Source organism: Balaenoptera physalus (assembly GCF_965194825.1).
Source record: "Balaenoptera physalus genome assembly, chromosome: 8".
Taxonomy (NCBI): Eukaryota; Metazoa; Chordata; class Mammalia; order Artiodactyla; family Balaenopteridae; genus Balaenoptera; species Balaenoptera physalus.
Genome location: NC_138887.1, coordinates 123693188 through 123720603, shown reverse-complemented (window position 1 = coordinate 123720603; position 27416 = coordinate 123693188). Strand labels below are relative to the sequence as shown.

At 54.7% G+C, this 27416-nt stretch overlaps 1 protein-coding gene across 1 annotated transcript; it reads right to left on the bottom strand.

Moving 5' to 3' along the window:
* Positions 1-24839: 24839 nt before the first annotated feature.
* Positions 24840-27416, bottom strand: LOC309665958 (uncharacterized protein). The gene is made up of 2 exons (XM_082472832.1): positions 26651-27416; positions 24840-26244 (listed from the first exon to the last, which is right to left on the bottom strand). Exons 1-2 carry the CDS (start codon positions 26657-26659, stop codon positions 25735-25737), a joined length of 519 nt encoding a protein of 172 aa, XP_082328958.1. The 5' UTR covers positions 26660-27416; the 3' UTR covers positions 24840-25734.

The following is a 27416-nucleotide window of genomic DNA, read 5'->3' as shown; positions in this document are numbered from 1 at the left end:
GAGCAGGCGGGAAGGGATAGGCAGAGCACAGCCTCAGACGGGGTCTCAGGCGTGAGGAGGGAGGGCAGCCGCGGAATGAGGCCCTGGGGCCCCAGGGCAGGTCCCCCCGCCACTCCACCACGGGGCTGCAGCCCTGCCCGCACCAGGCGCCACCTGAGCAAGACCCACGACAAATTCACTGTCTGAGCCTCCCTCCGAGACGGCAGGTGTGCAATGGACTCGGAGGCTTTTCTCGGCAGGGCCAAGCAGCCTTCCTCTTGCTTCTCTCTGGGCTCCAACGCGCGGTTGTAGACGTCGTGACAAACGAACCCTGAGTTAGCGGTGGTTGCACGTGGCAGCTGAGGACTCTTGTGACATCGTGTCACTCTCAGCTTTGAATACGTGTGCAGTTCTAGACCTACCGTGTGTGAACTGCCAGCTCCCTCACGCTGGTAGCCAGACGGCTGTCGGGCAAGAATCGAGAAGAGCTGTATCTTTACAACAACGTTGAATGCCATTTAATTGATTGAAGTGTTTTAAAATTAAATAAAATTTGAGATTTTTAAAAATAATTTTGATTTAAAGTTTTTTATATTTATTAATTCTAGTTTGCATGGAGCCTTTCAGATTTAAGAGAGAATTTTAACACTCTGGAATGAAAAGCTTTTTAGAAAACATGTATAATCTTAATATTTTAATTTTTACATTTAATTTACACTTTTAATTCAAATTTTATACACTGAACTATAACTACCTTTTATGTGTCAGTTCTTTAAATCATAACTGTCAACAGACTATAAGCTCTGTGAAAAATATTATGAAATGATAATCAGTTATTCTGCTGAAATAAAGGGAAGAAGAATAACTCTGGAATAAATATGTAACGATTTATAAATGATACTTGCCTCCTAAGTCTCACCCAGAGAGCTCTGGCCCATCAGCAGATCATCAGACACACTAAGTAGTAACGATTCATCCCTGACGTTTGCAAACTTCAGTTACAAAAAGCTTAACTGTTGATGTACCCCTTTGGTTTCGGCAAAGATGAAGGTACATCTGTCAGGCGGGAGGAGGGGGGATGCTTGGGTCTGTCGGTGTGTGTGGTCCCCCTCCCTGGCACCCACCCGAACCCCACACTCAGGAGGGGCAGGTCTCAGCTCTGGGCCGGCAGAGGCACAGCTGGGCAGCAGCTGCCCTGTCTCCTTGGAGACCCTGGGGAGGCCTCGCCCACCAGAGGTCCGGCCTCGGGCCTCAGACACCAGCCACGTGTTCCTATTTCTCCCCTTCCCTCGCTCCTGCTTTTGTGACACCTGCAGACCCTCTGCAAAGCCCTCCAGGAAATGCTCCCTCAGGGGCTCTTGGGAGCCACAGAAGTGCCAGGAGCCTTGGCTACTCCTGTCGGACTTGGGGGCAGTCCCAGCGGGGCCGTGGACCCTGCCCTCCCCACCCCAAGCCTCAGGTGGAGATGGCCGGGAAGTCACCTCCGCGGGGGGGGGGGGGGGGTGCAGTGCGCTGACCGCAGCGTCCGGGGGAGGGGCGGGGGAGGGGTTAGAGCAGCAGCAGGGACCAGGCGCTTCCCTGGACAGACGCGGGGCTGGGACTTGTGTTTCTCTATAGAAGCAGCGATCCGCCAGCTAGGACGGGGGGTCGGAGACCCCCGGCAGGCGCGGGGCCGCGGGGCATCCCCGTCCGTGAGGAAGCGGCGGCGGCCTCCGCAGCCGGGCTGCCCGAGTCGGCTCCCCGCGTCCACAGGAGGGCACGGCCCCGCCAGGCAGGCTCCCTCGGGGGGAACGAGGGCGCTCCGCTCCGAAGCCGCCTTTGGGCCTCAGGAGGCCCGGCGCCCAGGGAAGCCTTGGGGGCGGGGGGCGGAGAGGCGAGAGCGTGCGGACCGCGTGCGCGGGCGACCCGGTGGAGTGGCCGCTGGAAACCCCGGGGGGCTGGAGGGGAGGAGCGGCTCGTGCCCGCTAGAGGCTGAGCTGCGTCCCCTGAGAGTCGTGTGCGGGGGTCCCGACCCCAGGACCTCAGGATGTGACCGCGTTCAGAGGTGGGGGTCTCTAAAGAGGTGATTAAGATAAAACCGTGGGTCATGGCTGGGCCCCGATCCCATACGACGGGCGTCCTTATAAGGAGACCAAGACACAGACGCGCACAGGGGAACCGGTGTGAGGACACGGGGAGAAGACGGCGCCTATGCGGCAAAGGGAGAGGTTCAGGGTGGCACCTGGCGTCCCCTGCAGTCACAGGCTGGTGTGAGAGCAGCACAGGGCTGACCCAGGGCCTGGACGTCACTGCCTGGTCCCAGCGGAAAAGGACTTGGATGGGGACCCAGGCCAGGTACCCTGGTGCCAGCGAGAACAGGACTTACACCAGGGAGTCTCACAGAACCAATAGAGTTTAACTCCCATTTTGTGAAAACAGAAGTTCTGGAAAGCCTTTCTGCTAACAAATGCCTGGAAAGGTGTTTAAAATGATACAAGCATTACTCAGTGTTCTGCTGAGGCACGAATGAGGTGAGGGCACCCGTAGTGGAGGGAGAGGGATGCAGGAGGTGAGCCGCACTGAGCCGAATGCACCTGCCGGCCGGGCCCCTCCTGCACCGGCCCCTCACGGCCAGAACACGGGCCCGGGCCCTGAAAGACGGAGGGGCCAGGGCGTGAGGGCCATCTGAGGGGATGCTCTACAAAACGTGCCTGAGCCTCTCCAAATGTCACTGTCACCGACGGCAGGAAAACAAGCCTGAATGAACTGTTCCAGAAGGAAGGAACCAATGTGCTGATTAGGCATGAAAACTAAGCAAGGCTTCACTGAATCTTTGATTTTAAACAGAACCGCAAGGAAGTTATTGAGATAATTGCACAACTTGAGCTGTGGCTGGATGGCAAGTGTATTGTAAAATTTTAGATTTCCTGCACTCGATAATTTTATTGCGGTTACACAGCACCTTGTCTTAAGAGATACATATTCCAGTATTTAGAAGTGTCATAATGTCCACATCTCACGAATGGTTTAGCCAATTAAAAACTATGCACCTAAAAAAATGGTACAAATGAACATATTTACAAAACAGAAATAGAGTCACAGATGTAGAAAACAAACTTATGGTTACCAGGGGGGAAAGGGGTGGAGGGATAAATTGGGAGATTGGGATTGACATATACACACTACTACATATAAAGTAGATAACTAATAGGACCTACTGTATAGCACAGGGAACTCTTCTCAATGCTCTGTAATGACTTATATGGGAAAAGAATTAAAAAAAAAAAAGAGTGGATATATGTATGTGTATTACTGACTCACTTTGCTGAACACTTGAAACTATTATAACACAACATTGTAAATCAACTATACTCCAACAAAAATTTAAAAAATAAAGACAAATGAGAGTTGAGCATAAAAAAATAACAAAATAAAGGGCATCTTTTATAATTTTTTAAAAACTATACACCTGTGAGTAAACATGCACATTAGGAAGCGAGAGAATGGAGAGAGAGGTGAAACCAATGGAATTAGCCCAGGTGAAGGTCATGAAGATGGTCTCTGCTATTGGGAAGCTTCCCTGTCGGTCTGCGATGTTTCCAAGTTAAAAAATGGAATAAGAGAATACAAACAAATAAATAAAATTTAAAATTTAAAAGGAAGAAAGCACGTCAGTAGGAGACGGTGAAAAGCCAAAGAGACACAGAAGCAGAAGCCATGGGAACCTTGGTAAAAACCAGGGAGGAACTCAGAGAGACTTGACTGTAAAAAGCAGTGATCATAATGACTAACTTTTAGGGTAGGCTTGTAAACAAAACGGAATTAAAATGTCAGATGAAAATAACATGGGAGAAGGGCAGGGGCCATCAAAGTGAAGCCATCCCGAGGCCTGTGCGTTCAGAGGAGGAGATGTCACAGCAGGCGTGTGGGTCAGGCATCCTATTACCGTGAAGGTAGCTCCAGAAGAACAGGAGTCCTGGAGGGGATAAAAAGAATAAAGGAACTTGCTGGATCCAACAGCAAATAGGGAGGGGGAAAAAGCAACGAAAGACACATGATAAATAACACAAAATAAGATTGTAGAGAGAAATCCCAGATCTCAAATTGGAGCTTAAAAAAAACAGATACAGTTTATAAGAACATGTCTAAAATGAAATGGTTTGAAAACCGAAAGTAAAGAAATGCAAAAAATAAACCAGGCATGTGCCGCACAGTGAAGACCGGGGATAAGAACCCCAAGTTTAGAACACGTGTTGCGAAGTCCCCCGAAAAGCACAGAGCCAGAGGGAGATCAGGGCCATTCCCAGAAGACGGTAAGTTACTAAATCCCCCGAGATCAGAGACGGGGGATCGGGTTGTAAAGAGGCGAGAGACGCTGACAGCACCCACTCCACGAGGGATGGAAGGGGGACGGAGGAAGGGACCCCATCTGCACAGACACCAGCTCTCGTCCCTCCGTCCAAACTGCACTCCTCTGCCGGCTTTGTCCACCCACCGCAGGGACTGCAGGCCGGATGCCGGGCCCTCCTCCTGGTCCAGCAGTGGGACGTCCCCCCCAGCTGGGTGTGTCCCAGGCCCTTCTCGACACACGCAGGACCGGCTCTTGTGTTGCCCCCCAAGGCCACGGCAGCCGCCGAGCTGCTCAGAGCCTGGCCCACGTCTTGGTCCCCGCGGCCCCGGGCCCTGGGCTGGGCCCGTCTGCAGTCGGACAGGAGCCCAGGTCCTACGAAAACGTCCACGGCACCTCCGCACCTTCAACCACCGGGTCTGACGCCGGCTCCTGAAGCCCGCGTGGAGGGGGTGTCAGCCCCGGGGGCCTCCACTCCCCGTGGCGTCCACGCCTCACCTCCAGCCCGCAGTCTGTGCTGTGCATGGCCAGAGGCAGCAAGGCCAGAGGCATCACTTCTCCAGGCCACAGAGCAGAGAGGTTAACACGAGACCGGCCACACACTTCCCGCCCTCGTCTCCACGGTGGCCGACGACACCCACCGGCGGCTCAGGCACCGGGACGTCCCCCTGACCCCCTCCACCCTCAGAGGCCGCTTGCCTGGCCCGGGGCCGGCAGCTCCCACGGCAGCCCCCCACTGCCCCCGGACACTAGCTCCACCACCAGGGCCCTGTAACCGCCCGGAGGCCGGAGGTGCAGGCAGCATGAGAGCCGTCCAGCCTTCACGGACGGACACCTGCCTCCTAAACATCCTGGGGGCTCCGGGGGCCAGAACTTCTGTGCTGGGATTTGGACTGAGGTGGACAAGCCAGTGGGAAGCAGGAGACCGAGAACGCGAACCGCGGTGGACGGTCCCGGGGCAGCTGTCACCGGAGGGGTCGCCCCCCCGCACCCCGTGTTCTGAGAGCAGCTCCAGCCGCGATGGAGGGAAGGGGAGGCGAGAAGCCACCGCCGGCTCTTCCATCAGGGTTTTGCACGGCCATCTGTGCTCTGGTCTGGAGAATTTCTGAGGATGCCGTAGACATCCTTCTATTCCTAAATCTTCTGTGACACGCAGAGGTGACTCCGTGTTCAGGGGGGAAGCGGAAAGAGCGCCGTCTGTGTGTCAGGGCGGAAAACGCCAAGAAGGAGACGAAGGTGAGTGGTGTGAAGGACCCGCTCATGGCCCGGCGGCTCCGGAGGGGAGCTCGGCGGGACGGCCCACGGGGGGCGTGGCGGGGAGAGCACGCGCCCGCCGGCCCTGCTCCCGTGGGTCTTCGGTCCAAGTGGAGGGCGAGACACACTCTGCTCAGAAAGACCACCCCCAGGGGAAGAGAAGTGACAGGGCACGCCCTGGGGGTCAGAGAAGGGACCACAGACCGAGAGGAGTCATGCCGAGGATGGAGAGTCTGGCGGGTCCTAGAAGATGAGCAGGGTTGGGGTCAGCGAAGACAAGGCCAAGGCGCTAAACAGAGGGCGGGCTGGCGGGCAGGGCCTTCAGGAAGACAGGAAGTGAGCCTGTGAGCCGGTGGGAGAGAGCGCTGGGCAAGTCCGGCCGGACGTCCCAGGACTTCAGCACGGTTGCTCCCCACGAGGGCCAGGCCGGCCTCTGGGAGGGATGGCGCCGTGTCAGGGGCTCAGCTGTGCCGTCGGCAGTGGCCAGATGGCCTTGGCCATTTGGAGTCCACGCTGTGAGACCCGTGGGCACTTTATTCACATGCCCATCCCCGTGGCCACTTCATTCCAGGGCCCACCGTGCGGGCACATCACAGAGGCCACTGCTGGCAGGTCGTCTGGGCTGCTTGGTCCTCCTCCCATGGGGGATTCTGTCCAGCGGCCGTTACTCTGCGGCAGGGCGATCACACCTGGTGTCCACTCACACGTGTCCAGCCACCTTCCCAGCCCAGACTCCTTTCCCAGTTTCCTGACCTGCCGCCCGTGGTCTACGCACATTCAAACCTCAGGCTGCCTCCCCAGCAGGTGCTGACAGGTGCACGGGGGACGCTCTGCCGCCGGCAGGACTTCTCCTCCAGGTGGTCTCTGGAGGCCGCCCCTGAGTCGGGCTGTTTGCAGGTGTCCCTTTGGGGCCGGCACCCACACGCCCCGCAGAAGCATCCAGAACACGCCCGGCTTTTTCTTCCTCCTACCAGACAAGAGCCTGCACTGGACCCGGGCCTGCGTGGCGGAGACCCACTGTGTGTGGGGTCGGCGTAGAGGGCAGCCTCTGAAGCCAGCAGCAGCCGAGAGCAGGGTCCGTGCAAGGGGGTAGGTCAGCACCACCCTCGCGATCAAGGGGGCAAGTCGGTCCCCACCCTGTCCCCCCCGGGTTCCCAGTCTGGCCCCTACGAGAAGCAGAGGGGCTCTGGACGGTGACGGTCAGCAGTGTGCGCGGTCGCTCAGGAAGCGCAGAGCAGGCTGGGGCTTCCGGACTTCAATTTCCTTTTCTCGTTTGTGTCTTTGCTCTCACGCGGGAGCCACGCTGCCCATCTCCACTCTGCCGACTCCCCTTTAAGACGTGCTTGCGAGTCCTTGCTCCTCCCTGATGGAGGCAACGCAGCCGCGCAGGCGGGATGCAGGTCCTGGAGACCAGCTGTGTGACCTTGGGCAAGTTACTCCACCTCTCTGTGCTTCAGTTCCTCATGGGCAAAATGGGGATAAGGGTGCTGGGAAGATTAAATAAAATATGCAAGTAACACGCCAGTCAGGGCTCGACTCCAGGTGTCTGTGTCGAACTCTCAGCTGTCCTGAGCCTGCCTGACGGAGGGCTGTCCTGGGAGATGACAAAGCACCGTGTCACTAGTAGGGCCGCGTCCTGTGGGAACAGGAGGGGTGGGCTCAGCAAGAGCTGGCTGAGGACACGCCCCGGGGCTGAGCCCCTCGGAGGGACGAGGTGAAACCCAGGTGACCCTTGAGGGCACCCCACTGCAGAGAGTGGAGCCAGAGAGCCGGAGCGTGGACGGGGCCGAGGGGAGCAGGGACCGGTGTGGAAAATGAGACCAAGTAATTGTCCCGTCATGTCCTGAAAGCATGCTGGGCATCTTCGTGACTCCGGCCTCCAGGCAGAACCTTGGCGGCGGCAGGGGCTCTGGCCTCCCCTCCACTAACCCTGTTCCTCGACGACACTTCCTCAACGTGAAACGCCCACACAGGTAGCTACCTCGGGTCCCCAGGTGTCCAGAAGTCCCTGTGAACAGCATGTGGGTAGCTGGCAAATAGCTCAGTCATCACTTGGATGTTTAGCTTCATCGATTCAACCAGAAGCGGCCCCGGATGCGGGCTCCCCTGCAGCCAGCCAGAGTCTCTGTCGGAAAGCCTCCCTTTCCTGCTAAGAAGACCCTTGGCTGTTCGGGCCACATGCATAAGCCCGCCACACGCAGCCTGTCCTCGTACTCCGGGCGTTTCCTGTGTGCTCCCCTCGTCTGGGTTGTGACCTGAGGTGCGATGCTCTTCCTGACCCCGCCCTCCCAGCAATTACCTCCTGCTCAGCGGACCCGACAAGCCAGAGTGTCCACGGAATTAATAAAGCATTAATAACCACTAGCGGGCTTCCCTGGTGGCGCAGTGGTTAAGAATCCGCCTGCCAATGCAGGGGACACGGGTTCGAGCCCTGGTCTGGGAAGATCCCACATGCCGCGGAGCAACTGGGCCCGTGAGCCACAATTACTGAGCCTGCGCGTCTGGAGCCTGTGCTCCGCAACGAGAGAGGCCGCGATGATGAGAGGCCCGCGCACCGCGATGAAGAGTGGCCCCCGCTTGCTGCAACTAGAGAAAGCCCTCGCACAGAAACGAAGACCCAACACAGCCATAAATAAATAAATTTAAAAAAATAATAATAACCACTAGGAGCTGGTCAACCAAACAGAATCACTGGTTCCTGGAAGTGGCATTGATTTTACCTCATACAGAAATGGAGGCACTTCTGGCTTTGTTTCTGTTTCAGCTGAAGTGTCACCTCTCTGCTAGCAGACGGGTTGAGTCTCCGTCCTGGGTGAATTCTCCTTGGCATTTGTTTATTTGTCTTGTTTTTTTGTTTGTTTGTTTTTGTTTTGCTTGTAAAGAAACTGGATGGCACAAAACGTATTCTTTAAAACACCATTTTCCTACAAGCCGCATCTGCATTAGATGTTCCCAAACGGAACCCTTCACGTTCATCCAGCTCTGGGTGCTGTCAGCCCATCACACAAGTTCCATGAGCTGCAGGAACCCCTGGAGACTTCTGTCCTGTCTCCACCTTCCTGGGGGGAGGCCAGGCCGGCTGCACACGCACGGCGAAGGGAACTGGCTGGAGGACGCGGGGGGGGCGGGGGAGGGAGGGGAAGCCACCTGCATGTTTGCCTCTGTCACCTGGGATTTTGCTGGCGTCTTTTGATTAACCGCCTCCGTTTTCCCACCACCTCTGTAGGTGGACGGGGGTGAGATCCAAGTCCCCCTGGCTTTTCTATTTTGCTGTCTTTAAAATTCTTAGACAATTGCTATTACCCATGATTGTCTCTAGGTGACCCTGAGCAGAGTAGGTGACCCATGGCCCTTCATTAAAACCGTTCCCGAAATTCTGAAAACCACACCCACCCACCATTCGCTCAACAAGAAGACAGAACAGATCAAACTTCAGACACACAACGCTCGGGAAGGAGTCTCAGTCAATCCTGCCACTCATCTTCGGGGCCCTGCATCTCTTTGAAATTCCTGGGCCAAGCCAGGCCTCGCTCAATAAACACTAATACGGGGGTGACGAATGTAATTTTCACCTAAACCGCTTTTCCATCGTTCTGGAATAAAGGCTTTGCCTCTTGGAAATAAAGTTCTTTCTCTCTCCTTTCTTCCTTGTAATAATTGTGGGTCTCTCTGCGGCGGTGAGAGATTACCTGCTGGCCGGGCAGGTAATAACAGGCATTTTCGCTGAGTTCAGGGCCTCTCCAGAAAAGTGGCTTATTGTTTTGCGTGCTGAGCCCCGAGGCCCGCATGCCTCGCCTCCTGTGTCTGTGAGTCTGTCTGTCCTCGCGACCCTCACCTCCTGCCTCCGAGGAAGAGCCGGGCAGGGGAGCCGTGGGAACGTGGCAGGAAGGTGAGTCTGGAGCGCAGGACTCACGGTGGACCCTTCCCTCCCCGGGCAGGAGGGGTCTCTAACCCTGAGGCATTTACTCTGGAACATTCCCCTTCTTTATTATGGAGCACACGGCCCTTAGATGCTACTCAGAGCACCAGTGCCTGAGCGAGGCGGCGGGGAAGGGGCAGGCGGGGGGCCCAGCCCTCTGTCCCCTGGTCCCCCTCGGTCCACTACAGGCCGGGCGGTGGGCAGCACAGAGACCCCCATACAGACAGCATCTCAGCAACACAGGCCCCTGCGAACGCAGCAGCGCCCGAAAAGGGCGCGAGGACCCTCTCCAACCGAAACGGAAGGAGGGCGGGCCATGACAAAGGCGTTCGCAGCCCACGCTCTGCGGAGGAGAGAAAGGCCTGGGTCTCCTTTGCCTCTGGGGCGGAGGTCCAGCGAGAGGGCGGAGGGAGAGATGAGTCCTAACTGCTCTGCCAACTCCCGGCACCGCAGGCCCAGAGGAAAAGTGTCTCACATTCAGAAAATGCCACTTCTGGTGTTTATATCCCATTTTTGTCTCTGATCACACACACACAAAAGGATGCCCCCAAAGGGTCACAGAGTTCAGTGAAAATCCTACAAGCTTTTCCAGAACAAATAACAGACACTGACCCCTGGCCCTCTCTTTGCATAAGAATTAACGTCGGCAGCCCAGCCTCTCTAGTGGCAACTGGGACTTCGTAAAAGCCAGCTTCTGATTTAAAACGCTGATTTCTTTTTTTCCTTAAGAAGCCAGAAGAAAAGGGGTGACTTGGAGCTCATCTACATTACAGATCAGGCCTCTCGGAGAAAACCAACCATCCATAATTCATTACGCGTTCCCTGCAGGCCTGGAGGCTGCACCATCCTAGCAACGGAGTCCTGGCAACGCGGGCGCAGCCAATCCGGGCCGGGCTCCCCGCCCGCGGGAGAAGGGGACGGTGACAGGACGTGGGCCTGCGACTGGCACACGTCTGCATCGGCTTTTTATGAACTATTACTCGGGAGGGAGCAGCACGGGCTCGGGCTCGAGCAGGAGAATTGGAGCTGCATAAAATATTAGCGAAAATCCGGGCAAGACCTGGGTTTTCCGAAGGGCCGCGGTAGCTGCCACGCTAGCTGGTGGACGCGAAAGCCCGCGTTGCTAAATTTAAAACAACACCATCTCTCACTAGCAAGCAGTTTTCACAAAAATAATGTGACTTGCGACAAAGGCTCCCGACTGCCGATCTGAGAGAGGGCTCTGTTGGCACTCGGGGGACGACGGTGGGAAAATAGCTTAGTTTGACCCTCCGTCTTTATCTTCAAATCACAGTCTGGTTTCAGAACACTGCTGAGAAGTGCTCTTGGCCCCTTAACTGTGTGATACCCACCCCCAAGCCAGAACCACTCAGTTCCGACCCCTCGTCTGGGCTGGGCCTGCACCAACGCACGGACGTGGTACTACCCGTCCCCGGGCCAGGAGAAACGCAGGTAAGGCGCCCCCGCGGAATCCAGAAGGTGGGAGTCTCGCCGCTGAGGTATGAGCTCATTCTGGCTTTTAGGACGACGCCCTCGCCGCAGCAGTGACTGTCGTGTCTAGCCGGCTCTCGGTGGAGTACCAGGTAAGCTCACGCCATGCGGTCCGCACTGGTTCTCTGGAAAGCAGGAAGGGTTCTGTTTCAGCCGCCCCACCGCCGACGGCCCCGGCGTCAGCGCTGGACCCGGCAGCAGAATCTGGCTGTCGAGTCTTGCAGCTCCGAGCCTCCGAGTCACACGCACAGACACCTTTTCTTCCTTCCCCTCGAAGGCATTACGAGGATGTGCTGTCTACCACAGCAGAGCACTCAATGTGCCTGTCCCACGTGAAGACACCCAAAGAAGCCGACCCAGCAGCCTCCTGCCACAAACACCACTTTTCCAAGGGGCCCATCTGATGCCCTCCAGACGGGCATGCTGGCCGCAGAATAGGCTCAGGGGAAACCTTCTGCATTTATCTTCTACCTGAATGAAGAGCTCATTGATCTGCACCAGATCTGGGGGCAGCCCAGAGCCCCTCACCGGCAGGCCTCTGTGTCCCGCAGGCCTGCGTGCGTAGCTCAGGTGCTGGGAGCGACGAAAAAATCTCTTACGGATGCTCCAAGCCACATCTGGGGACCCCTTGCCCTACGTTGAACTCTAGTGAATTGAATAAATTAGCAAGAGCCTGGGCAAGCTGCCAGGAACAACGAGGAACCTGCAAGATGCTCAGAGCCCACGTCCCACTAGATAGCCCCTCTGGGAGGTGGGAGGGCCTCTCCTTTGAAACTGTCCTGAGAGTAGATCTCACGAGAGGTGATCCCCTCCCTCAATTCATGCCGATGGGTCTTCGAATATTACTGCAAAAATGATTCATCTCTGAAAAATAAGTGGTATTTTTTTCTTTGTTGAAATGGGTGGTTTCCCATCAAGTCACATGAAAACGTCACCTTCAGTAATGACTTAGATTTAAAGCCACACTTACGTTTCTGCAGAGTTCGAGTGGGCTCCACAAAGCTCATCACGCTTTAAAGAAGAAAGCACACCAACACACTCAGAGACATTCGTTGCAGTGGAAACGCGAGAGGCTGCAGGGGACATCGGTATACGGGACATGTAACTATCTTTTCTGCCCTGCAATTAGCCACAAAGGAAGGAAGACTGTGTACAGCAGATCTGAGCTTTTATTAACGTAACCCCAGGACCCGCTGGTCCACGTGGCTGGAGGAGACACCGGCTTGCAGGGATGCTCTCGTCGTACCTGCTTCCTGCAGCATCCTCTGGGGAGAAGCACCGGCTTTTAAAGAGCCACTAGGAGCACAAAATTCAAGTTAGTCCATTTGTTTTCCTCTCATATTGGTAAAAACTTATAGTAGGAATCCAAAGATACCTGCTATTTTAAATAACTTTACACACTTCTCCTTTATCACAATGTGTTCCCTGAAAAAGAAACAAAGACGCAGAAAACTGGGCAGCAACATAATCCTCACCAGCCACCCGTCATCATGAGATCACACAGTGAGCAGAGAGTTCGGACGTGCTTAGTCCGTGACAAAACGTGGGGAAGGCGACCGTTCAAGCCAGGCCACAGCTCCCCGGAAAGGATGAGCCTCACGCTGGAAACTGCTCGCAGCCAAAGTCACCACCGCCCCCTTCTACCCGGTGACGGCAAACGAGAAACAGCAGGGCTTCTGCTGCCCAGTTCGTGCTTCTCATCCACAGTCTGCAGGCCTGGCAACCACGACACGGCCCCCGGCCCTTCCCAGCTCAGCCGCGCCCGGTGACCTCCGTCCCAAGGGGACTCTGTGGCCCACGTGTATCACCTCCGTCGGCTTTTAGTGGCTGTGACATGTGTCCAGACAAGCCTGGACCCTCCTGCCCCCAGAGAGAAGCAGGCAAGGGCTTCCATGTCGCCAGCTCTGCGCCCGCATCTGATCTCAGGCACGCGAGCACGTGCACACACGCACACACACCACATACAGGCACACACACGCGCAGATACACACACACGCGTGCACACACATCTAGTGCCTCGAGATGATCACGTCCGCAGCCTTGTGGGCCAGAGAGGGGGCCAGCAGGGCATGTAGCTGCCGTCTTGGAAGTACGTTTCTGGGAGAACCGGCCATGTTCAGAGTTGCTTCCATGTTGAGCTTTAACAAGAGCCAAGCACAAATGAACTCATATACAAAACAGAAACAGAGTCACAGACAGAAAACAAACTATGGTCACCAAAGGGACAGGGGCTGGGGGCGAGGGGTAAATTTGGCGTCTGGAATTAACAGATACACACTCCTGTATACAAAATAGATAATTAACAAGGACCTACTATATAACACAGGGAACTATACTCAATATTTAGTAATAACCTATAAGGGCAAAGAATCTGAAAAAGTATATATATGTATGTATATGTATATCTGTAACTGAATCACTGTGCTGTACACCTGAAACTAACACATTGTAAATCAACTGTACTTCAATGTAAAAATTTAAAAATAAAAAAACAGGAACCAAGCACACTGTAACACCTCCAAAGGATGGAAGGCTCTATAGCTATTTCAATGATGTCTTGAAAAGTGTTGATGACGTGAAAAATGACCAGGACACATACCATTAAGTGGGAAGGAAGGACTCAAAACTGTGTCTATGTGAGGATTTCACTTTTGTTTCTAATGAAAGCTGTACGCCCTCAAAACCTGTGAACTAGTCAGAGAACAGGAAGGAAATATTCTAAAGCTTTTACGACACTGATCTCTCAGTGATGGGTGATTAATGATTCTTACAGCCTTCCTCCAACTTTCCTGTGCTTTCCAGCTTCTCCTGAATGAGCATTTGTGTGATGGGGGGTGTGCTGTTAACCAAGGGCTGGGCGTGAGGAAACCTGCCTCGGTCAGAAAGTTCCAGAGATTATGGCCTGGTAAGGGGGTTGGGGGAGCAGCTTCTGGCGGATGCTGGGACTTTCAGAAGGACTGGGAACCAATGGGGCGGGGGCTGTGGCAGAAGGAGGAAAGCGGGTCACCGAGGGCCTTGGATCTCGGCACGGGCCCATCAAGCGCCCCACGGCCTTACCACCCCTCAGATTCTGCTAAGGAAAAGCAGCCTTGGGGTAATATCCCAGTCGGAGAAAGAGGCTGGTGGTGACCCCCCGTCAGCACCTCTCCCAGAAGGAGAGGAAAAGGGTGTCAGACAACATCGTCCCCCCTCCCAAGAGGGGAAGCGACCCTCGCTGACCCTGCTCACGGGCGGCAATGTGACCGGTGATGCAGACGCTGATTTCTTCCTTCAAAGGCACAAAGGGGGACGCACCGCCCAGGACAGTCCTGGGTCTTGTCCTCTCTCTCCTCCCGCTTCCCTCAGAGCGGACCCCAGGGGCGCAGGAGGAAGCCTTCCTGCATCAGGACCGGAGGCCCCAGGAGACTTTCCTCCCAAGACAGGCGAATGCTGGGATCCTAGACCCCACTTCCCACGGCCGCCCGGGACAGGGCCATGTAAAGGGCCTCCCAGCATCCTGGGTAAGCCTGGCTGGACCAGGGAAGCTGAGAACATGACCCCCGGCCCTTGGCTCGGCAGGGGTTAGGGTTCAAGAGAGGTCAAGGAGGGACTTCCCTAGTGGCGCAGTGGTTAAGAATCTGCCTGCCAATGCAGGGGACGCGGGTTCAAGCCCTGGTCCGGGAGGATCCCACATGCCAAGAAGCTACTAAGCCCGCGAGCCACAACTACTGAGCCCGCGTGCCTAGAGCCTGTGCTCTGCAATAAGAGAAGCCACTGCAATGAGAAGCCCGTGCACCGCAACGAAGAGTAGCCCTCGTTCGCCGCAACTAGAGAAAGCCCACACGCAGCAACAAAGACCCAACGCAGCCAAAAATAAAAATAAATAAATTTATTTTAAAAAAAAGAGAGAGAGAGGTCAAGGAGGACAGCGTCCGGGCCCCTGGCCTGCACTGCGGGGGCCGCCCACTGCCCCTTCGGACACCCCCGTCCCTCGCCCTCAGGAACAAGCTCACGCCGGGCAGAATCGCCAAGCCCACTTGAAGCAAGAATGAGTCTCAAAGTCTCTGACCTAGAAATCAGAACGAAGAGTGGGAAAAAATTAAATAAAAAATCAAGGATGAGGCAGGGAATCAGGGGTGCCCGCGGGAGAGGCGTAATCAAGATGGAGCCGCAAATTGTGATGGTTTTGATTAAAGAACAAATTGCCAAGGAAGCCTCAGTAGCGTCCATGCTTCCTCCTCCTTAAGGGACACGGTCGTCCTCCAGCGGCCCAGAGCTCTGAGCAGAGCAGGCAGAGGGGTGGGTGACAAGGGCGGAGACGGGGGCAGCTGTGGGCCAGCCGCAGCTGAGTGCAGACGGTCCAGCATGTCCCCCCCCCAACCCGATGTCACAGGGGTGGTGGCAGGTCACCCGCCATCTCCAGTTTCCTCGCCCAGAAAACGGAGGCCGTGAAAGTGCGCCTGCAGAGGTTTTTGTGAAGATCAAACGAGGTCACGTGTGCAAGAGGTTTACAGACAGCAAGTGCTGAGTGACCATGGGGCATTAGTAGTAGCACTAAAAGCGTGAAAAACAGGCATCTAGCAGACAGGGAGTTTCAGTTTGGGAGAAGTCTCAAAAAGTTGGGAGAGTGAACGGAGTTCTGACCACCCTGGAATTTGCAGAGGAGGGTAGGGAGCTCGTTCATTCATTAATTAAATATTTCACTGGACATGAGGTGAAAGGTAGCACCTCCAACGGTCAAAGTTCTAATATTTCAGTCTAAATTCACTCTGGAAGTCTTTGCAAGGTGACAAAGCTAATCTGCAAATGGAAACTCAAAGCCAAAAAACTGGCTTGAAGATTCTAGGGCCTGCACACTTCATGTCGACCCCCCAGCAAAATTCTAGACACTTCACAGATTGGGAGACTTATTTTATGAATATGCCTCATTTTATGAAGTCAGTATTACCCTGATACCAAAACCAGACAAAGATATCATGAGAAAACTACAAATCAATATCTCTTCTGAATATGGACAACAAAATCCTCAACAAAATACTAGTAAACCACATCCAGCAACATAGAAAAAGAATCATACCCCATGACCACATGGAGTTTATCCCAGGAACACAGGATTGGTTTAACATCCGAAAATCAATTAATGTAACACATTAGATGAACAGAATTAAAAACAAAAATCACATGATCATCTTATTTACTGAAAAAGCATTTGACAAAAACCAACACCCTTTCATGATAAAAATACTCAAAAAAAAAAAAAAAACCAACAACTAGGAATGCAAGGGAACTTCCTCCACTTGATAAAGGGCATCTAGAAAAAACCCACAGCTGATATCACGCGTGGTGAAAGGCTGCAGGCTCCCCTCCTAAGACCAGGATGAGACACGGGAGTCTGCTCTCACTGCCAATACTGAACGTCCTGCTGGAGGGTCAGGCCAGGGTAATATGACAAGAAAAGAAATAAGAGGCATCCAAACTGGAAAGGAAGAAATAAAACTCTATTTGCAAATGACATAATCTTGAACATAGAAAACCCTAAGGAATCACTCAAAAAGTATTACAACTAATGAATGAGTTCAACAAGGTTGTAGGATACAAGATCAATATGCAAAAATCAATTGTATTTCTGTACAACTGCAACGAGCAATCTGAAAATGAAATTAAGAAATGATTCCATTCATAATAGCATTAAAAGAATAAAATACTTAGGAACACATTTAACAAAAAAATGCAAAACTTACACTCTGAAACTACAAAACATTGTCGCAGGAAACTAAAGGTCTAAATAAATGGAAAGCATCCCACGTTCATGGATCAGAAGACATAATATTGTTACAATGACAATTCTCTCCAAACTCATCTACAGATTTGATGCAGTCCCTGTAAGAATCCCAGCTGATATCTTTGTAGAAAATGAGAAGCTGATTTAATATTCATATGAAATTTCAAGGGACCCAGAATAGCCAAAACAGTTTCATTTCTGCCACTAGAACACAAGCAGCAGGGGATGAGCTTTCCCTGTGTGCCAGCACGGGCAGGGGTGCCCGAACCAGCAGGAACCAGCAGGAACCAGCGCCCTTTTGTCACATGACCGGGAAGCCTCAGGCTTGGTCGGACTCACCTCTGCCTTCCTGGCAGGTGGAGCTAGATTGGATTTATGGGCAGGGACAACGTGCCCTGTAGCCAACGTCCTGCTCATCTAAACTGTCAGGGACTTCGAAGGAGGAACGAGGTGTGTGGACGTGGAGAGACCGAGGCCCCGAAAGGACAGAGGAGGCCTCAGCAGAAAGGCTGGGCGCCAGGACCCAGAGGCCGGCCTTCGGTCTGGACACACCGAGGTTGGATCAAGTGGCCATCCAGATTCCACCTGCTTTTGGGAATTCCCGGCCGTCCAGGGGTTGGGACCCCGCGCTTCCAAGGCAGCGGGCCTAGCTTTGATCCCTGGTCAGGGAGCTAAGATCCCGCAAGCCACACGGCGTTGCCAGAAAAAGAAAAAGATTCCATCTGCTTTACCTCTGGTGTGGACACAAGGGCAGGTCTCTGGTGTCCAAACACTCATTAAAACCCCTGCTCTGGGCCAGCTCCGTGCCAGACGCTGAAATGAGTGGTCGGCCGTCAGCAGGGGGCTGCCAGCTACCGAGCTCCATGTGCCCGGGGGCTTTCTCTGCTTCCCTGAGGGGCCCCCGCCCGGCTAGAGCCCTGCAAGCTGAGGTCTGGGTGTGAAGGCACAAGGCCCAGGCGGCGCGGCCTGGGCAGAGCGCGTCCAGGGCAGGTGTCCGCCCAGACTGGATGCCCCAGGGGACCAGGGCCTGGGACCTGATGGGGGAGCCTCGCTCGGGTAACCTGGAGGGGGCTCGCTGGATGGGTTTCATTGTTGCTGATTTTGCTTTCTTCTCAACACTTTTGTTGGCCTCTAATTTTCCATGTAGGAAACAGCAGGATCTAGAGGAAGTTAATTATTGAACAGCATCAGCTTTTAAAAAGAAAATTTTAAATAATTAGAAATACTCTAATCTCTCCTTCCATCCACCCCTGGGGCCTCAGCATAAGAAGCAGGAAGAACCCAGATGGAGTCAAAGTCTGAACTAGTTCCTCCCGACAGCACCTGCCCAGGCCTCAGCCGCGGCCCCCAGGCTCTCGTAACAGCCGGCGACCGCTGCCCTAACGCACCCCACGGGCCAGGCGGCCGGAAGGACAGGACCGGCATCTCCCGTCTAGTGCCCGGCTGCCCCCGAGGGCTCTCCCCTGGGCTCGCAGACGGCCACTCTCCCTGGTCCCCACGTGGTCATCCCTGCGTGCACACAGTGGCGTCTCTCTTCTCAGGAGGACACCAACTCTGGGGGATCAGGTCCCAGCCTACAACCCCACTTCACCTTCATTACCTCCCTACAGGCCCGACAGGGGTCAGGGCCTCGACACAGAAACTGGGGGACACGGTACAGCCAGGGCACTCTCCAGGCCCCTCTGCTTTGAACCCGCTCACGGGGATGGCTGTGCTGGCCCGTGTCCTGGGGTGGGCTCCAGGGGCCCGGTCTCCCCACAGACATACCCTGCTGGCTTCACCAATGACCAGGTCACCCTCATCTGAAGTTCGGGACAGCCTCCTTCAAGCTCTGACCCTGTGTGCAAGCTCTCGCTCTCAGGGCACCCATGAGTCCGGGGGAGGCAGCACCCGTGGAAAGGGGGCAGCCGGAGGGCGCGCCCCTACAGGACACCTACTGATGACACTGCTCCCCGAAAGGTGTGGGCATCTCCGCCAGGGGACGCTGGGTGCCCCCTTGGTGGCATCCACAGTTCATGAGCAAAGAGAGGTGCGGAGGCTTCTTCCCGGCCACCTGACCCACCAAGCCCAGCCTCGGGTCCTGTAGTCACCCCCTCTCTCCCCCCCTCCCCCTCTCTCTCTCTCCCTGTCTTCCTCTCTCTCCCTCTCTCTCTCTTTCTCTCTCTCTCCCCCTCCCTCTCTCCCTCTGTCTCTTTCTCTCTCTCTCTTTCTCCCTCAGTCCCCCTCTCTCTCCCTCCCTCTCTCCATCTTCCTCTCTCTCTCTTTCTCCCTCTCCCTCTTTCTCTCTTTCTATCTTCCTCTCTCTCTCTCTCCCCACCCCCGCTGTCTCTCTCTCTCTCTCTCCCCCTCCCTCTCTCTCTGTCTCTCTCCATCTTCCTCTCTCTCTCTTTCTCCCTCTCCTTTCCTCTCTCTCCCTATCTCTCTCTCTCTCTCCCCCTCTCTCTCTCTCTCTCTCTCTCTCTCGCTCGCTCTCATTACACTTTCCAAAGTGGCCAAAGGAGAGTGCAGGGCTGCCCGCAGCCGGCTGACGGAGGCCACACGTGGGTCCCTCGGGCCCGGCCCCCCGCTCCTCCGCCCCCCCCGACTCCTCCGGCGTCCATGCCACTCCATCCGGGCCCCCGCTTCCCCACTGCAGTGACTGCCCAGGATGGGGGACGGGCCGCCCACCCCCAGGCGACGCCCGGCAGGAGTCCCGTCTCCACCAAGTGACACTTGGGAACATGTGCAGCGCCCCTGGCAGTGACCGAACACGGGGACATAGCGGTGGTGATGGAATAACGCCCCCAGAGATGTCCACCACTGAGCGCCGGAGCCTGCGGACCCCGGGCAGAGGCCTCTGCTCTGCGGACGGGAGGGGCCGAGGACGCTCCCCTGGAAGGCCGACGGCCTCCTCTGGCTGGGGTGGGGGGAGGCAGGAGCAGAGGCCGGGAGGTCGAGGCCAGCTAGCCGACGGCCGCTGGGGGCCAAGTGGGACCCCCGTCCTGGGGCTGCGGGACGGGACCAGCCACGGCCTCGGCGCCCTCCTCCTGGACACCTAGGCTCCACGCGCCCGCCGGCCCAGCCGCGCCCCGACTCCTCACCCACAGGCCTGCGAGGGGCACACGTGTGGGTGTGAGCGCGAGCTTCACGCAGCGAGGGGCGCGGGCAGACGTCAGGACGGCAATCCCACGGGAGCCGGGGGGGGGTGCCGGGTGCTGGCTGTGCGGGCGTGAAAAGCCACCGTGACACCCTTGCTGAGGGCACTTCTGGCGTGGGTATCGCTCCTCCATGAAAAGGGTTTTAACCCCCTGGGCCCGGCCCCGCTCCAAGGCCAGCCAGCGGCCACCTGGTTCCAGCTGCCGTGAGCCGGGGGCGCCCGGGGCGCCGGACGCTGGCCATGGCACCTCACCTGTCCCCCCCACCAGGGTCTGGCGGCCTGGCCAGCGTCCAGCCCTGCAGTCACTTCCGCCGGGGGCCCTGCCGGGGGCTCTCCTCACCTCTCTTCGGCCCGGACCGTCTGTGAAGGCAAATGAGGACTCAGGCAGGCTGGGACGAGTGAGGCTGGGCTGGTCTCCGGACAGGATGCTGTGACGGGGGCTCCCTGGTGGGCAGAGCTGCTCCAGACCCTGTGCCGGGAGAAGATTCAGAGTCAGTGGCAGCGAGAGCACGTGTGTGTGTGTGTGTGTGTGTGTGTGTGTGCGCGCGCACACACGTGTGGCTGAACTTTTGAGCCACGCCTGTGACACATCAAGTTAACGTCTGACGCCTGTTGGCGCTCACCAGGATGTGCTCTCCTGCACAAGTGGCCCCTCGTGGCGGATGGTGGACACGGGACACAGGGCACTGTGGGCTCCCACTTCAGGGACCGTCTGGGAGAAGCCAGTGTCGTGGCTGATCAGGTCGGGTCAGATCTCTTCTTCCCTCTCACGGGGCCCCCCCCCCGAGCGCCCACGGCGCCAGCGGCTCACCCGGACGTGACTCCCGGCCACTTCCCGGCTGCGATCCGGCTGCACGCCCCCTCCACGCACCAGGCCCCCCCAATGAGCTCCTGGCTGTCCCCAAGACCAAGCACTCTCACCAAAGCGCAGAGCCCTCCATGGCCCCCCAAAGCATCTTCCCTGAGCATCAGAGGGTAAACATCCCCTCCCAAGGGGGCGGCTCTGAGGGCAGCACGTCTGGATGTGTAACACGCGTGACTGCGTGTGCGTGCACGAGACTCGCGGACACGGGCTGGGACCAGCAGGGGCTGTGGGCACCTCTCGTCCAGGCAGCAGTGCAGCGAGAGACGCCGCGGTAAAGCAAGGGCCTGGAGGTCAGCCCGGTCCTGCTTCTCCATCTCAGAGAGAGGCCTCCGGAACCATCCAGCAGTGACCACGCCGGGACCACAGTTCCCTATGGCAACGGCGTGCCGTCTGCAGTGCGCTTCTCCCACCTGCTCACTTCATGCAGCCAAAGGCCAGTGTCAGGTTGACCCCCGAGGAGCATGAGAACTTCGTACGTGAAAGTGGACTGAGGGCTTCCCTGGTGGCACAGTGGTTACGAAGCCGCCCGCCAATGCAGGGGACACGGGTTCGAGCCCTGATCCGGGAAGATCCCACATGCCACGGAGCAACTAGGCCCGTGCGCCACAGCTACTGAGCCTGCGCTCTAGAGCCCGCAAGCCACAACTACTGAGCCCACGTGCCACAACTACTGAAGCCCGCACGCCTAGAGACCGTGCTCCGCAACAAGAGAAGCCACCGCAATGAGAAGCCCGTGCACCACAACAGAGTAGCCCCCGCTCGCCGCAACTAGAGAAAGCCTGCACGCAGCAACAAAGACCCAACGCAGTCAAAAATAAATAAATAAATATATAATTTAAAAAAAAAAAAGAGTGGACTGATTTCAGCTGTGGCCATCGGCTCGGACCAACCAGACAGATTTGATCACAGACATGACTGCACGCCAGGGCTTTACGGTCTCCACGTAGAAGTCTGCACGCTGCCCCCCAGGGACAGAAGTTCTCCCTCTGACCGTGAGGAGGGCTTCTTGGCTTCAGCCTCGTCTGTCTGCATTTCTGTGAAAAGCCTCGGGGCCCCTGCCGCCCCCGGACCGTGTGCACCATCCAGTGAACATTCACGTCCTGGCTACCGGCTTCAAGACCAGCAGACGCTTTTACAGACGCTGGCTGTTCATACCTCCTTACCAGCTCCTTTCACACTGAAAAAACAAGTGTTTTCAACAAAAACAACCAGAAAAAAAAGAGAAAAACCGTGAGTGCTCCCCGACAGACTCGTTTGTCACAGCTTGTTCGCTGTAACATCAACGCATCGAAACAGAAACTGTTTCTGTGTCATCAGAACCACATTTAGGAAGGAGACAAGATTCTCAGTTTGGGGGAATTTCTGAAGTTGTTGGTACCCGTGGTCCTCATTAGTCACCACAGATGGCATGTGACAGAGGCGAGGCAGCCGGTGTACACGCAGCCTGCTGGACGCCCCAGGTCACCTCCCAGCGGCTTGATCATCTATTTCAAAGAAGATTCCTGTACTTGCTAACTTCAGCTTTCAAGATTTTCTACATTATCTATCATTCTGAACGCTTTGTAAATGACTTTCAAAATGCAACGAACAACTGGCAGGTGCCCCCCACACGCAGACACACCCTTAACTACGCCACGTTTTGACTGAATGCGTCCTCGAGTCTCTGGTGATGTCTTAGACATCAAACCCCATGACTTCCTGTGACAGCTATAAGACATCACTATTCGTATCAAATCTAAAACTCTTGGATTGTTAACCCGTGTCCCTAAAAGTGGTAATAAAACTATATATTTCAGAGCAATGACCATTTCATTCCAGGGACCTTATTTTATGAAATACTTGCTTGCCAAAGACCACAACTTACTTTTTACAGTTTCATTTAACGATTTGACATTTGAAACATTCCCTAATTCATTCCAACTCTTTCTAAACTGGTTGTGATAAATATAAACTGTGCTGAGGAGATCATAATGTCAGTTCTGGCAAATCCATGGCACAGCCGGAGGTGAGACCCACACGCGAGGAAACTCACTTCCACCGGGTAATCAGCACCGGGTCGGTCCTGTTATTCTGATCGGACAACAGACATTGCATTAAAAATATGTAAGCGGTAGAGATTGTATATAAAAAATAGAATTCCAGAAATCTGCAGGCAGCCTCTTACTCTGAAATGAAATTGGTTGCCTGGCTCTAATGAAAGGTATTTAGCTGGCAGATCTGACTAATATTTATATTCTCCCAAGAAGCTTGGACTTACAGCAAAGTATTTGTCAATGCAGCTAAAAATGAAAAGAAAGTAGATTTAAGAGCACATAAAAGGGGTGGAGAGGTGAATTTTTCTAGACCATACGTGTATTTCCTAGTTCCTAAACCTGGACGATAGGGCAAAGTAACTGTTACAGCCGCCCTCTAAATGTCTGATTGGAGCCTCGGCTGGGGTGTGGTGTCGGAAAAGTCTCCCAGCCCCCGACTGACGCGAGGTTTTTACAACTACACGGAAGGACACTGGAAACCCCACGCTTACTGTCATACGCTGTCCTTCCAACGCAAATAATAAACCCTTTAAGCCTAAGACTGAAGCTCACAAAGGAGTCACATAAATCAATTGACTTGCATCAAAAGGGAAGCCAATCTATTAGAAGGATGTCGTTTCCTAGACTGGCTGGTGACCCCGGAGGTTTTCTCAGGTCCGAGTTTGGATCAAGGGGGTCGTTTTGAGGAAGAGGCTGCAGCAGGCATGTCAGAGCACAGCACGTATTTCAAATTCCCCCCCGTGCATTTTAAATGGGGACCAACGGGGAGGGGCGATGACTTCTCATGGGTGTTATCAGGATTGGGGCAGTTCGAGTTTGGCCGCTGCCTTCTTCCCCTTTGTTTTATTTCTTCCATCAGCCTGTTTTTCACCTCAGTTTCAATAACAGTCTGGTAGGGAGTAGAGGACAGGGGACACTAGATGTCACCCTCTTTGACGTCACAAAGTGTCACATCACGCTTAGGGGACAGGAAGACTTCCACTAGTTATTAGGAAGTTAAACCACACCTTGGAGAAACGACTCATTGTAAAAGTCAGGATTAATGAAACAGCTGCATGTTCGCATCAAGAGCTTCAAAAACAATTCTCCATCGTCAAAAAATCTACAAACAATAAATGCTGGAGAGGGTGTGGAGAAAAGGGAACCCTCTTGCACTGTTGGTGGGAATGTAAATTGATACAGCCGCTATGGAGAACAGTATGGAGGTTCCTTAAAAAACTAAAAATAGAACTACCATACGACCCAGCAATCCCACTACTGGGCATATACCCTGAGAAAACCATAATTCAAAAAGACACATGCACCACAATGTTCACTGCAGCTCTATTTACAATAGCCAGGACATGGAAGCAACCTAAGTGTCCATCGACAGATGAATGGATAAAGAAGATGAGGCACATATATACAGTGGAATATTACTCAGCTATAAAAAGGAACAAAAGTGGGTCATTTGTAGAGAACTGGATGGACCTAGAGACTGTCATACAGAGTGAAGTAAGTCAGAAAGAGAAAAACAAATATCATATATTAACACATATATGTGGAATCTGAAAAAAAATTGGATAAACGATCTTATTTACAAAGCAGAAACAGAGACACAGACAAAGAGAACAAACGTATGGATACCAAGGGGGAAGGGGGGGTGGGATGAACTGGGAGATTCGGATTGACATATATACACTACGTACATATATACTATGTATAAAATAGATAACTAATGAGAACCTATTGTATAGCTCAGGGAACTCTACTCAATACTCTGCGGTGACCTAAATGGGAAGAAAGTCCAAAAAAGATTATATACATATAGCTGATTCATTTTGCTGTACAGCAGAAACTAACAATATCGTAAAGCAACTATACTCCAATAAAAAATTTTTTTAAAATTCTAAGACGGGTTTTTTTCAAGGGCAGAGATGCAATGCCTCCCATTTGCTCCCAGGCAGCCGGGATGGCCGGGCTCTGGTGCAAGTTTGGGCAGGCTTGACGTTTCCTCCCCATCACCTACTAGTGGGGGACCAGTGCAGGCTTCAGCAGGTCATGGGATTATTTTAGCCAGAAGGTGCTAGAAATATTAACAACAGATTTTATTTTTCTCTATTAGCTCAGGAAACTACAAATTACTGTTTGTCAGATGTTATTTGAGTGAAAGATGTAGAAATGTTCTTGGCGTGTGAGTATAGGAAAAAAATCTGGAGCTATTGGTAGAGCCTAATTTTATCTTTTAAAGTTGTGTTCTTGTGAATCCTTTGACGTGTTATTTATAACATGATGAGACTAGAGGGTAAATGTTGAACAAGGAAAGCTTCCAGCTCTCCAGTAAAGCTATTTTATTCCACCGAGGAGAGAGGAAACCACTCTGGTCCCCTCCCCCTCCAACTCACTTTAGCTTCGATTAACTTCAACATTATTAAAGTTTAAGGACGACCGATTTACTCTACCATGTGTGCCTGTGTGCACGTGTGTGCAGGCATGTGCAGGTGCATGTGGGAGGGGGCAGAGGTGGGGCTCCTGCCCACAGTTCTGTTTTCCTTTATGGAGTCGCCCTCCTGTGGCCACAGAAAATATTGCGCCATAAAAGACCATCTTGCCACGCGGACCTTTCCCCTTGAAGACCCTGGATGAGGAAAAATTCCCTCCAAACTGCACAGACACACGGGAATCTTCAGAAAATATTTGATATGGGTTTTTTAAGTTGAGATGCTTAAGTGCTACATCACAGAAACCGCATCCTAAGCTGAATCTCCCAGAGCAGCGTCCGCAGGCGATGGATGGATAGATGGACGGATGGATGGATGGACTGATGGATGGATGGATGGGGCCAGGGTGTGACCCAGGCTGTGGCGGCCATGCCCCCAGCTCCCGCCCGGGCTCCTCCCAGCCTGTCTGAGCCTCAGGCATCCTCCCTGTCTTACAGGACACCAACCCCTGCACTGGGGCCACCGTAGCCCGCAAGACCAGATCCTTAGCTAGATGGACGGCGTCTGCAAAGACTCGATTTCCTCACAGGTTCCGGGCTGGGACGTGGACCCCCTTGCCGGGACGTGGGGTCTCCGGAAGTTGGGCGGCGGGGCCGGGCAGTCAGCTGTGGCCATGGGCCGCAGGATGCTCGTGGCCTGACTGGTCCCGTGCCCGGGCTGCTCTGCCCGGCGGTCGTCCTCGGTGCTGCCCCACATCCCAGTTCTCCCCCTGGACTCCTCCTGTGCAAGCGTCCTCCAGGCCTGCTCGGTGCCGCTCGAGGGTGGACGAGATGTTGGGGAGAGGGCACCTCTCGCAGCGTCCAGGGATGATGGCCGAGGAGAGGGGGCTGGGGGCAGGACCCGCACCTGGAGCCAGGGGTGAGCTGCCAGGTGACAGGTGGTCCTGTCAGGTGAGAGTTGATCCCTGTCAAGTGACAAATGATCCATCAAGTGACAGGTGGCAACTTCAAGGCTGCCAGAAGACACAGATGGCGCCAGTCCTGAAGCAGCGGCCATTTCCTGCAAGAGCGAGCGGGCACCTGGGAAGTCACCCTGTCCCTCCCCCCCCCGCCATCCCCGGTTCCTGCTGCTTCCATGGTCCAAACTCAGGCCTGAGCTCAAAGGACCTGCTCTGACGTTGGGAGGGGCTTTCATGGGGCGAGCCTGCCCTGCCCACCATGGGCGGACGTGGTCCTCAGGGCAGGCCCATCGCTGGCCCATCGGCAGGCAGCATGAGCCTAGGGAGGTGGCAGAAGTCAGCCCGGCGCCCTCTCCTCCGGCCGGCCGTGTTCAGGCCAGGCCTGCTCTGCTGGGCTCAGTGCCGAGCGCAAACTCTGGTTGTCCTGGAAGCTGCCCCGACCTGGCTCCCCCACCCCACTGCCCCCTGTCCTACTTGGCCCAGACCCTCCTTCCCACGAGTTCTCACCTGGACCATCTGCCCACCTCCACACACCGACACCCACCGACAACACTCCTTCAGCCCCCTGACAGCAGATGCCCCTCCTCGGAGCTCCTCTTGCACTGTCTGAGCCCCCTGCCGGGATGGGGCCGGAGAAGGCAGGACCAGGGGTGACTCCTCCTGCCTGTGGTCCCATCTGCAGGGCAGGCTGCAGCTCGTACAGCTGTGCCCCCAACAAGCCTGCACACGCCAGATGCATGACTGGTATGCCCTGGATGGATGATGGATGGATGGATAGATGGATGATGGATGGATGGATGACGGATGATGGACGGATGGATGATGGATGGATGGATGGATGATGGACGGATGGATAGATGGATGATGGATGATGGATGGATGATGGATGATGGATGGATGGATGGATGGAAGATGGATGGATGGATGGATGGTGGGCGGATGGATGGATGGATGGATGGATGATGGATGGATGGATGATGGATGGATGGATAGATGGATGATGGATGGATGGACGGATGGATGGATGGATGATGGATGGATGGATGATGGATGGATGGATGATGGATGGATGGATAGATGGATGATGGATGGATGGATGATGGATGGATGGATGGATGGATGGATGGATGGATGATGGATGATGGATGGATGGATGGATGGATGGATGGACAATGGATGATGGATGGATGGATGGATGGATGATGGGTGGGTGGATGGATGGATGGATGGATGGATGGATGGATGGATGATGGATGATGGATGGATGGATGGA